General features: G+C 41.2%; 1 protein-coding gene across 1 annotated transcript in view; it reads left to right on the forward strand.

Annotated features, from left to right (window-relative positions):
• The window catches only part of CACNA2D3 (calcium voltage-gated channel auxiliary subunit alpha2delta 3), an 817,122-nt gene that overhangs the window by 213,069 nt on the left and 591,242 nt on the right, over positions 1-12,811 (forward strand). The window contains exon 3 of the mRNA XM_006754680.2: positions 12,690-12,749. Coding sequence (XP_006754743.1) covers positions 12,690-12,749 — 60 coding nt within the window. The remainder of the gene's footprint in view (positions 1-12,689; positions 12,750-12,811) is intronic.

The raw sequence follows: 12,811 nt of genomic DNA on the forward strand, positions 1-12,811 counted from the left end.
ACAATTGAAAATTGTTGTATATTTAAAATATTTACATTGTAAGTCCTGGCCAGTGGCTCAGTTGGTTGGAGCATCATCTGGTGCACTAAAAAATTGCAGATTTGACTCTGGGTCAGGGCACATACTAACTTGCGGGTTCTATCTCCAGTCAGGGAATACTAGTGTAAGGAAGGTGACCAATTGATATTCTCTCTCCCCCCCACCCACCCCCTTTCTAGAATCATATCCTTGGGTAAGGATTAAAAATAAAAATAAAAAAATTAATGAACACATAAATAAATATTTACACTCACAGATTGCTGCCTTTTAGTAAAGAGTGCCTAAACAATATCATTGGGCTCTTCCCAGGAAAATTAAGGATACAGTAAAGAAAAATGATCATGTGGCATGGGCCAGGTGGTTCAGGAAAGGAATGCAACTTCAAACAAGGCCTCCTTCCAGTGCCATGGTTTCTCTGTGATTAAACTGTAACCTCTTTAGGAGACAGTGTGGAGCGTCTAACTTGCAGGCCCTGTGAATTGGAGGCCTGGGCCCACTGGCTTTCTGGCTCCCAGGAAAGGTCCTAGAGCTATCCAAGCTGGGTCTGCAGGCAGCTTCTCAGGATCGTTCTTATTACTGCTGTGTTTCAGTGGCATGTTTTCATCTTAAAGCCTTCCTTAACTTTCCTCCTCTCCCTCCCTTTTTCAAAATTTTATATATATAAAAATGGAATGTCTTTCCTTTGTTTTCTGGGCTAGCTCTTGCCTTCAGGTCTCAACATAGATGAGAAGCCCCCTTGTACCCCTGAGCCAGGTCTAGTTGACCCATCAGTGGATGTCCACAGTATCCCTTGCTTCCTCCTTTTGGAACCTTTGTCACATTGAGTGGTGGTTGCCTGTTTGTCTCTTTCTCACCCTAGACTATAGCATCCTCAAAGGAAGGAGCTGCATCTTATAAACTTTATATTTCCAGTCAAACACAGTTCCTGGAACTCTTATAAACTTTATATTCCCAGTCAAACACAGTTCCTGGAACTCACACAATAGGATTCATAGATATTTCATTTTTCCACAGCTGTATTTGGAGGATTGGCCATGTTCTGTATAACATTTTAACATGAATCAAGTCACCATTTCATTGGAGTTGGGGTGGGAACTTCACAGTGGAGCCATGGTTCTCAAACTTAATTTGTTCTGGAAGGCTGTTTGAGAAGTGATTTGCCTGAAAACCAAATCATTTTTTTCCCATTAGAAATAATGTAAATTGAATTTATTCATTCCAGACCTCCAAATGATTCCTTGTTTTAACCTTTCTCTATACAGTGCATGTCTAATATACTGTGTAATCTATAATCAAACACTTCTTTCCTTACATTTATTAAGCCGACCCCTACTTAAATGAATTACTTTCAGCACTCGCTCCAGGGGTGTCTTTCAGGAGGGCAGGGTGCAGCATCTTTGCTTTTTCACGTGTCATTCCCTCTGAAATGCTGTCACCAGCTAACTGCTTTTTGTTTATACAAATCAATAACAATTTTTATACCTCTTCAGTTGCCTGTGATCATTGTTTCTTTCACACCCTTAGCAACATTAGCATTCTTGATGGCCTCTTTATGTTTTAAAATTGTGCTAATCATCCATTTTGCCAGCAACAAAAGCAAAAAAACAACAACAAAAAAACACAAAAAATAAACCACAAGAAAATTCACAATACAGTTTCTTCAGATATTAACCACATGAGGTTTCTCTCCTTTGTGGCCTGAGAGATGCTTCTTGTCATGCTGATGTGTCAGCATAAAAGGGTTGTCAGGTCAAGAACTGAAGTTTCCTTCAACAACCAAGCCCTTTTTTCCTTGAACAACTTGGTTGAGAACCAAATTGTTCAAAATGGGAGATATTCAGAACTGAGATTTGACTGTATCTCTAAGAAAGAGTCATGACAGAATGAATGATGAGGAGTGGGCAAACATCTGAGGATCTAGGAAAGGAACATTCTAGGCCAGCCGTGGGCAAACTACGGCCCGCGGGCCGGATCCGGTCCCGTTTGAAATGAAAAAACTAAAAAAAAAAAAAAGACCGTACCCTTTTATGTAATGATGTTTACTTTGAATTTATATTCGTTCACACAAACACTCCATCCATGCTTTTGTTCCGGCCCTCCGGTCCAGTTTAAGAACCCATTGTGGCCCTCGAATCAAAAAGTTTGCCCACCCCTGTTCTAGGCCAAGAGAACAGCAAGAGTAATAGAGACAAGAATGTGGTGGTCTGGGTTCAGAAAGATGGCTGGGAGGAGGAGGAGCTGAGATGCAAGGTTAGATTGTAAAGGGCCTGTGGGTCATGGTCATGAGTAATGGGAAGTGATTGAGGGGTTTCAACGGGGGAACGATGATATCAGAATTATACTTAAAAGGCTCTGCCTGGCAGCTGCGTAAAGAATTGAATGTAGGGCCTGAAGAAGAAACCGAAGACCTGTTAGGGGGCTGGAGTTTCCATGGGGAGATAGCTATGGCTTTGATTGGGGTTGTTCCAGGGGAGGTCATGCTAAAAGTTGTAAAACATGGGGCATATTTTGTAGAGAGAGTCTACAGGACTCACTGATGGCTTGAAATATATGTGGAATAAGTGGCATTAAAGCAAATGGTTTCCCTGCTACAGTCTCTCTATGTTTCAGGTTTATTTCCCTCCCTGCTACCAGATTAATTTAAAGATGACTTAAATTTCAGAACTGATCCTGTTGCTTTTATGCCCAATGAGACCTCTTCAGCTCCCCACCTGCACTGTGCACAGAAATAGTATTCCTTAGCCTTGCTCATTGCCCTTGCTCACCTGAACTTCACTTGCCTACCTTTCTGCACCCTTTTCTTCAACACCACTGACCTCCCCCCCCACCCCCACCTACAAACCACATGCCACTCTATAGACACATGAGGCGCCTCTTACCTTGGAACCTTTGCTGCTCATTCTCCCATAGTTTCCCTAGGCCACTTGGCTGACTTGCACTCATCCTGTACCTCAGGCTCACTGTCACATCATGTATGAAACCTTCCCCACACTGGTGCCCCATGCCCTGGCAGAGTTGTCTGCTCTCTGCTTTGAGTTTTCATAACACTTTAACTTCTCTACCCTTTGGTTTTCCCATGTGTAAAGTTGGGATGATATCTGTGCTTTCCTTCATAAGACACTTGTGAGGATTAACTGGATTAATTGACTGAATCACTAGAACAGTTGGCACTAGGATAGGAAGTGTGAACCCCAATAATTGCGTGCTATTATCACCTTATGTCACCTCCTAGGATAGCCCACGTCACATTGTCTAATTTCATCTCCTTCCAGCTGAACTATGGGTGTGTTGGTCATCTTCCTGGCCAAAGCCTCTAGCCTAATTCTTCTCACATACTTAATCATCATCATCACCATTGTTGTCACCATTGACAATAATAAGAGCTAACATTAATGGACATTTACTATGTATTAAGAACGTTTGCCCAGACTATTTTCATTAAGTAGCTGGAGCCAAAATTGAGTCAAGTTGTCTGACCCAGGGCCTGCTCTCTGGACCAATATGATATGTTCCCTCCCAAACTGAAGTTGCCTAGCAAGTATCTAGAGGCATAGATAGAAGGAAATAATGAAAAGGAAATTAAAATAGCATTTTCCCTGCATCAGATTTAAACAAAAACCCATCTTGAGTAGGTAAAGTCTGAACAGACATGGAAATTGTTCCTCATTTTTCCATGATCAAGGAGAAGGGTATATTTTTCCTTTCCTGGCTATGATTGAGGTCCAGGGGCTGGGAGCTGCCTGTTACACTCGCTGGTCCTGCCACACTTACCATCCTGTCACACTCGCCGCCCTGCCACACTCTAAATCTCACAGTGCCGTCCATCAAAGGAGCTTGTGTTGGCACACAGCTTACTCATTGTGCCTGTGCCATTCTGAGGACATCAGTCAAGCCTTTCGATACAGGCTCTTGCCTCAGTTCATTTTCAGCCTCACTGATCACAGATTTTGTTGCTGAAGCTGAGAAAGAAAGTGCTGGATTCTGAAAACCAGTCCTTAAGGAGCAGGTGCTCAGCCTCGTGTTTGAGAACACAGGCGTGGAGTCCTTTCCTTGGCAGCAGAATTAACTTTCATATAACCTCCATGTAACTGTGAACTTGAGGAGTTCTTCCAAGTTCTCCCATCTGAGAGCCAAGTGTGGGAGGCACAGACGCTGACGTTTCCTTGTTCCAGGCAAGCTGTGCTGTGCCTGAAAACCTTGCCTCTCCCCCTGCCCGGTCGCAACAATATCTCACACTCCTGCGGAACTGAAGGAAATGTTTTGTGTGTGCATTCTCATCAAATTCACACATAGAAGATCCACTAAAGAGGATCTTTTTTTTTTTAGTTCATCAGATAAGAACATCAAGGCCCAGAGAGGAGAACAGTTTTGAGTTGAGTAGCTAGTGAGCTGGATGACCAGGACTCAGACCCTGTTTTGGGGCTCGGAGATGGGTCTGGTCCTACTGGGCCATAATGCTTAAAAGACCAAAAGCTTCTTGAGGGCCAAGACAAGTCATTGATCTCTGGTGTCCCACTCAGTTCTTGTTGGTTGCTGTTCTGGTTACTTCATAGGCTCTCAACAAATACTTGTAAAGCTAAATTGAACGGAAGTGATGGACATGTGTCATTACCACTAGGAATGAAAACTGTCATAGGATAGACTTTCCCACCCAGACTATCATCCTCTTACCTTGCCTGTGTCTTTTCTTGTCCTGCCTGTCTTATTGTAGGCAGATGTCCCCATCTTCCTTAGGTCGTTGGACTGTACCTTCAAAGCTCCATCATTGCGGGTTCCAGTCCAAACTGGAGGTGTTGGAAAGGATCTAATTAAGGGCTGGAACAGAATTGTGTTCACCACAGTCAGAGCCCTCAGGGATAGATGGTTTCCAGTGTGTAAAACAAATGTTTATCCTCAATCTGATATAATGTCATAGTTGGGTTCATCCTGAGATGTCCCCTTGGAAAATGAATAACAGTTCCATTGTCCACAAAGGAACTAGGTCAGCTCAGAACTGAAGGGCCCTGAGTGGATTTTCTAAGGTTCATGGTTAAACTAGAGGCCTGGTGCACGACTTCATGCACCAGTGGGGTCCCTTGGCCTGGCCTGCAGGATCCAGCTGAAACTGGCTCTCTGACATCCCCCGAGGGGTTCCGGATAGCGAGAGGGTGCAGGCCAGACTGAGGGACCCCACTGTTGCATGATCGGGACTGGGGAGGGATGCGGGAGATTGGCCAGCTGCGGAGGGACTGCAGGAGGGCTCCAGGTCGTGTCTGGCCTGTCTGGCTCAGTTCCGATTGGCCAGACCCAAGCAGCAAGCTCACCTACTGGTTAGAGTGTCTTCCCCCTGATGATCAGTGCACATCATAGCGACTGGTCTACCGGTTGACTGTCTGCCCCCTGGTGGTCAGCACATGTCATAGCAAGTTGTTGAGTGGCCTTATCATATCATTAGCATATTACACTTTGATTGGTTGAACGGCCGACCGGACACTTAGCATATTAGGCTTTTATTATATAGCATAGTCTTGATTTTGATAATCAACCCTAAACCATTCCCAGAGGGTTACCTAAGCAGAAGCCCATTCTTAAAAACCCTGCATCGCTGAGAAAAATTACTTTGGGCTGAAAGATAAGGTTGACTTCTTTTCCTGTCTCCTTCCCAGCTGCCTTGGCCCTTGGGCAGCCATTTCAGCAAAGTTCAGCTGTTTCCATCTCCAGAAGCTTTGCCAATGCTGCACTTTGGGCCAATGCAGCCTCAGATGTAGAGCAAGATGGCTTTGGTTTGGAAAAAGGCCATTCGTGTTGATAATAGGTATTAATGTAAGCAATCTCAAATTGATAACTGGTATCTCCAGTGGAAACAAAGATAATTTGGTATTGATTGTGATTGTGTCTTCTGATGTCGACTCCAGGCTTAGTTTGCCTTGTCAAGGGCTGGTGTAGCTTCATGTAATTTGAGACAGGAAGGGGAGGAAGAGAGCTCCCACACACAGAGAGATGTGTTTGCTCTATTGCTCTGTTACCTGCTTTCTCTGGAAACTTCATAGATTAGCTTTTGTAATCCACTTTGAAATGTTTGCTGTTTCTAAAGGAGAAGCAATCTTTGTGGCTTTCAGGCAGAAGGTCATTTTATACAAAATGTTCATCCGTGTGGAGCAAAGCTTATTTCTTCCGAAGGAACAAAGAAATAATGGAGGCTCCTTAAAAGTTGTTTTTCTCTAAAGAAACGATCATCTTGATAGTTGGTGAATTATATGGGTCATTTTGATTGGAATTGCAAAGTAAAAACACTTGTATGAGGAAGGATTACTAAATAACATTAATCTCTCAGATAGGACTCCACCTGCAGTTTCAGCATTTCAGAGCAGGAGGGGAAAATGAATTGGATTTCTTCTTGTCTAATCGTGTCCTTCTCTCCAGGTTATTCCTTTGCCCTGATTTCTTTCCTGATGGTCACCCAGCCAAGGCTGTGGCCTCCATGTAGGTCTCTGAGGTCCAGCTGTTTCCAGAACTTTTCTTGCCTCCAAAGCTTTGTTTACAGTGTTTCCATGGGATGGAACAGTCTGTCGGCGTCTTTCCTTCTGGAAGAACCTCCCATTCTCCCGTAGGGCTCAGCCCAAATGTCACTTCTGGGGAGCTTCCTGACCTACTGCCAATGTTCTTTGTCATTCATCCCTTCACATGAAAGAGCTACTTGCCTTGTGCCTGTCCTTCATCCTTCTGGAAACTGCCTCCTGTTGTTTCATGGCTCATGGTGGTAGGTTCCACACTTTGCAAAATCGTCATCCAATAACTAGCAACAAAAGCAGCGAGGATTAATCTACACTGTTACAGAGCAATACAAGCTCTATCCTCAGTGACAGAAGAAATGACAATGTAAATTTTAATATCTTACTTTTTTGTTTTTGAGTTTAATGGTCCTTCAACTATTGTTTTCTGACCTTCATACAAGAGAAGAGTGTTTGAAATTAGTCCTGGGAACACATCCGTCTCATTTTGCCCAGGTTCCTGGAGACATCTTTTGATGTGCTGATGGCATTTAATGAGGATGGAGTTTTTTCATTTTGTTTTAAAGATCCATTGAGTTTGAAATCTGTGACTATAGAGAGGATTATGAGTATTTTCTGTCTTTACCTCTGTAGATGGTCATCATGCAGAGGTCAAGCCTGCCAGGAACCTTGGTGCTAGGAGAACATCAATCCCATGTACACAGTCTTGGAACTCTCATTCTATTAAATGCTAACCCTTATGACAAAAGCCACTAAATCCAGTGTGAGGGAAAGACGACGTGCCACGCTGGGTATGCTTGTGGTGGAAATTGTTACTTCTCTTTGATCACTCCTTTGGGCTATTTTCCTTCGCACTTAGCTCTTATTGATTTGGTATTAATAACAATTCAAAACTATCTCCAAGTTAATCATCACTGCAGCTTAAATCCATGTTAATGATTATAGATTTTCCCAGTTATCCCCTTAGTGGAGTTTAAACAGTATTTAAGAAAGAATTATCTATTCATTCTAGAAAAAAATGGCAATAAAAACCCTGGTGTGGTATTAAATGTATTGTTGCAAAACATTCAATGAAAAACATTAAACATATTAAGTGCTTTGGCATTTTCCAATATTCCATTATAACAGCATTTACAAAGCAACGCGTTTTGGCTTTAGCATGAGAAATAAAAATGTCTTTTATCGGTTTTAATATTTGTTTTGCTTTAAGAGTTTTGTCGTAATGAACCCCCCGATTTTAGGAATATTTATTGAAACTTTTCTCATTTGTACACAATTTGCTCATCTTGATGGAACCAGTAGGAGTCCAGCAGTAGGTCACTGAGGCTGTGCGATTACATTTTCTCACTCCTTCCACGCTCATGGCATCTTCCTGGCGTTCCTCCTAGAAAGCCAGAATGACCAGGAACAAAAAGATGAAATACAAACAGAACAAAAGATCATTTTCTTCTTCTGATTCAATTTTCACTTTGACCTGGTGTCCTATTTCCCCCTGCTGGACCATGACAGGAAGTTTGACCTCTATGATGTCTTTAACTTTAGTCTTTATTCCAGTGTTTTGGGAGAGGAGATGGAGGACAGCATTCTGTAGTGTTGTAGGGATAATGTGGGGTCCTTGGAACAAGAGATAAGATGCGATTTTGAATGAAATGCTTTAATATCCCTACTATTCCCCTAGGCCAGTGGTTCTCAACCTTAGCTGCACATTAGAATCACCTGGGAATCTTTTTAAAATCCTGATTTCTGGGCCTCATCCTCTGGAAATTCTGTTTCTTTGTTACTAATGTTGTGGCCCCACTCAAGAGGTTCTGGGTTGGCAGGAGGTGCTCTCTCTTACACCCCTGTCCTTGTGAAGGAAACATTTTTAGAGCAGTGTTCTTAACCTTGGCTGCACATTAGAATCACCCGAGAATCTTTTTAAAATCCTGATTTCTGGGCCTCATCCTCTGGAAATTCTGTTTCTTTGTTACTAATGTTGTGGCCCCAACCAAGAGGGTCTGTGTTGGCAGGAGGTGCTCACTCTTACACCCCCGTCCTTGGTAGCTTGCTTGCCTGCTGCTGCTGTTGTGGCCCCACCCCATAACAAAGAAACAGAATTTCCAAGGATGAGGCCCAGAAATCAGGATTTTAAAAAGATTCCCAGGTGAGTCTAATGTGCAGCCAAGGTTGAGAACCACTGCCTTAGGCAGTTGTGACTTCACCATAGCTATAAATACTGTCCATAGTCCATGACTTCTAGCATTTGTTATTTATAAAGGTAGCTTTTGTTTATATTTATTTAACTAAAAAGGAAGAGTAATTTAGAAATATAAAAGTCAATGAAATGTACATCAACTCGTGAATTAAAACATTGTGCATTTAGGTGCTTTGTTCCAAATCCAGGGTGTGTATTACATTTACATTGAATAAGGAAATTTTCAGCATTAAAGGGAGAGGGGAGAATTGGCATCAAAGGTGCTGTGGACAAAACTTTTGTTTTTCCTTCCCTCACAGCGCACTTTTGAATACTAGTCTTTAAAGCCATTTTTATTTCCAGTGTTCAGATTTAATTAAAAACCACAGTCGCAATTCTATAGCCCTTCTGCCCAACCAAAAGGGGAATTCATGCAAGAGAAAATTAACTTATTATTATTAAAAGCACACTGCCTTTCTAATAGACATAATAGAACAACAGTTTTCCTCAGGCTCAGTGGCAGCTTTTTATATAATAACTAAAATATTAGCACATTTAAATTGATTTTTTGTACCTGCAGGTGATAATTAAACTTATTTTTAAAGCATACTTAATTTGAATTAGATGATAGAGATATTTGTGCAGGAAAGAGACATTTTAAGCTTTTTATTTACTGGCAAGCATCAGAGTTGAAGTTGAGTTGTCTTGATTTTTAAAACATTATTGATTTTATAGAAAGAGGAAATGTTCTACTCATTCATGCATTTGTTGGTTGATTCCTGTATGTGCCCTGACCAGGGATTGAACCTTCAATTTTGGCATATTAGGACAATGCTCTGACCAATTGAGCTACCTGGCCAGGGTGTCTTGATTTTTAAAAATGAGAACTCAATTTATTTTTATTTTATTAACAGGGGAACCTCTATCCCCAGGAGTCTGTTTTAGGCAAGTTTATGACACATGATTTTCTTCTTAGGTACAATTTTTTTCACTCATTTATTTTTATACGAATGTTTCAGAGGAAAGATAAACAATCCTTTGTTCCTTTCAAAAGATACACAGTTCTGATGTCCTGCTTGTCAATACTATTGTGCACAATAGTTGAGCCTATTCTTGGGGTTTCCCCCAGAATTTTCTCATAATATATAAGCCTGTCTCCCATCAGCATCATGGCACAGTTGGGATAACCCCATGGTTGATTGCAGGAAGGGTATATCCTTTCAAAGAGCTCTGTTCCAAAGTACTTATTTGTTTCACATGGGACAACGATATGTATAGTTGACTCTCTTTTCCTGAATCTTATTTCCTAAGCTTTGCAGTGAGTGTGATCGGAAATATCATTGTGATAAATGAAGAAGCCATGCAGCAACCTAACTTGAAAATGAACATTAAACTGGCCAGAAGGGTTCAGATTCTCTTGTACTCACTGCTCCACACAGAGAGCAGTATTCTGGCTTATCTCAGTGATTAGTATAATTTTTTATTGAATTGTTTCCAGTGTGTTACCTGTTTATACACCATGTCTTGCATTGTAGTATTTGTGGTTGAAATACATTTTATGTTATGTTATATTTGGACATGTTATAAGGTATGTATGATATACATTAACATACAAACACAAATATAAGTAAAATGCTATATAAGAAATGCATTTTATGCTATGCTCTGTCATAATTTCTATTTGCCTATCATTTCCATCTTGTTCTCTTATTTGTTGGTCCTATACTGCTTTTGTGTTTTTGTACATTTCCAATTCTTCACTTTTTTTTCAATATTATCTGTCTCGGTCATTGTGAAATTAATTTGTTCCTATCTTTTGATCATTTGTACATTTGATGAACATTGCTGGATTCTCAGAATGCTTAGGCACCATGATAAAAACAACTTCTATGTGTTTAAGTAAATACATCATCAAAATGCATGATTTTCAGATCATGTAAATGATCAGACATGCATAATATTTATAAACATGCATAATATTTATACACTGATTTTTATGATACATGCATACAAATTTTAAGTCTGTTACAAAGATGAAAAGAATAAGCTGTCAAGAAAACATGGATTTGATATATCACTGCCTGTCACTCATCTGTCTAGGTTCATATCGATCCGTTTGCAAATTGTATCTTGTGATCCCAGTAGGCTGACAAACCTCATCGGCTGGGACAATTCCAAGAAAACCGCGACCCTTTGAAAGCTGTCCCAGTGTAAGCTTTGGGCCAACCTATCCAATCTACGTAGACTGTGTCTTATTTTTCTTTTCCTCTGTTTCTCCTCCTCTCCATTTTATGCCTCTCTTCTATAAAGTACTTCACGCCTCATGGTGAAAATACATATGTGCATAGGTTTTGAAAAGATAAATGAGAGATGAGGCGCCTTGGAGGCCTGGAGGAGCTCATTCAGCAAGGCATCGGGGGTGAGGTACGATCCAGGCTAAGTGGTGTTTTTAGCCAGCGGATCAGTCACTGGCAGAGCTTGTTAACACAGGTCGCCAGGCCCACCCCAGAGCTCCCAATTCTGCAGGACTGGATGGGGCCTGAGAAGGTGTATTTCTAACAAGCTCTCAGGTGAAACTGATGCTGCCAATGGGGACTACATTTTGAGAACCACTGCTCCGGGGTCACCTTTTCATGTGTATAAGGTGAAGAAACGACCCAGAGAGGGAAAGGGCCTTGCCCCAAATCTCACAATTGTAGTGTGTTGCATTGCGGCTGGAGTTAGAACTCATTCTTCTGTCGCCAGCCCTGTCCTGCTTCCTGGGGGCTATTCTTTGACTGACCAGAGTTGGAGCAGCCCCTTTCTGACCATCTGTAGGGATGTGAGGAGCCAGATTGGCCAGCCCTCCCAGATGGCTGTCTGTAACAGCCGGTCTCTGGCTGGCCTAGCTCTCTCCTTATATGCCCCTATGAAGACAGAAGACTGTAGTGCTCTATACCAGAGCCCAAAGTTACCCAGTCATATTCAGCCTCTTCATTTCTATGTCCAATTTAATAATCATTCATGGAACATTTGTCTGTGGATTTGTGATCATTTAGAGATTAATGTCATCATTTTTTTTAAAACATGGCCTTTTAAATTCAGGTCTGTATTATGTCAAGCGAAAGCAAGTTAAAGGTAGCATAGGCTGCAAGATTAACCATGGGAAAAACAGGAATGGTTGCATTTTTATTTGGATCGAAAGATTTTGCTCTTAGTTCAATGAAATTTCAGTGAAATATTATTTAACTAAATGAATTTTCTGCAATATCTTCCCGTTTGCATTTTCATGGTGGGAAATAACTTACTGGCAAATTCAAATTAAAGTGAAATGATTTTGGTTGTTGAATAATTGTTAAATGGAATTTCATTAAGTTGTTTTCATAAGAATATGAAGTGGCTGAATTTAGTTGGCCAAGAAGAATAATTGTGTATTTAATTTCAGTGATTTTATTATTGGGATGAAGATTGTCAAAATGACATTGATGTCCCATAAAATTCAAATAACTGTCACCTGATAATTACATACTAGAACTGGGTGCAGAAAAAATTGACCTTGAATGAGGCAGGCAATTAAAATAAGTAGTGTTTTCCAAAGCATTGGGAAAGTTAGTCCATTCAGAGTTGAAGTCAATTCAGTTCAATAAATCTTGACTAACGGCCTTCTCTGCCTAAGGAATGTACTTTCTAGGTAGGTCTTGGAATCCATATCCAGCCTCAAGGGCCAGTGTCTTTTATACAAAAATGGATGTGGAACATGTGTGTCTTTATACCCACATAACAATAAATATCTGTTGGAAGAATTATGGTGGAATAATGAAGGCAAAAGCTAGATTTTGACACTGATGTTATTATGTTCAGTGTCATGGGTGTAAAGGTACCAGTCACAATGAACATGATATGCTCTGTCATTTGGGGGGCAACAGAGAAAACTCAGTCTTTTCACATTGTAGGAATGGGGTCCAGGCCACACTTGTAACCCTTCCTGTTGCTTTCTATCTTTTCAGCGCCTGGTAGAGGCTGCGGAAGAAGCACATCTGAAACATGAATTCGATGCAGACTTGCAGGTACGTGATTATAGTTCGAATTAATTGTTTTCCGCCAAAGGAGAAGCACTCAGTGTACCAGG

The sequence above is a fragment of the Myotis davidii genome, unplaced genomic scaffold (assembly GCF_000327345.1).
Source record: "Myotis davidii unplaced genomic scaffold, ASM32734v1 scaffold111, whole genome shotgun sequence".
Classification (NCBI taxonomy): domain Eukaryota; kingdom Metazoa; phylum Chordata; class Mammalia; order Chiroptera; family Vespertilionidae; genus Myotis; species Myotis davidii.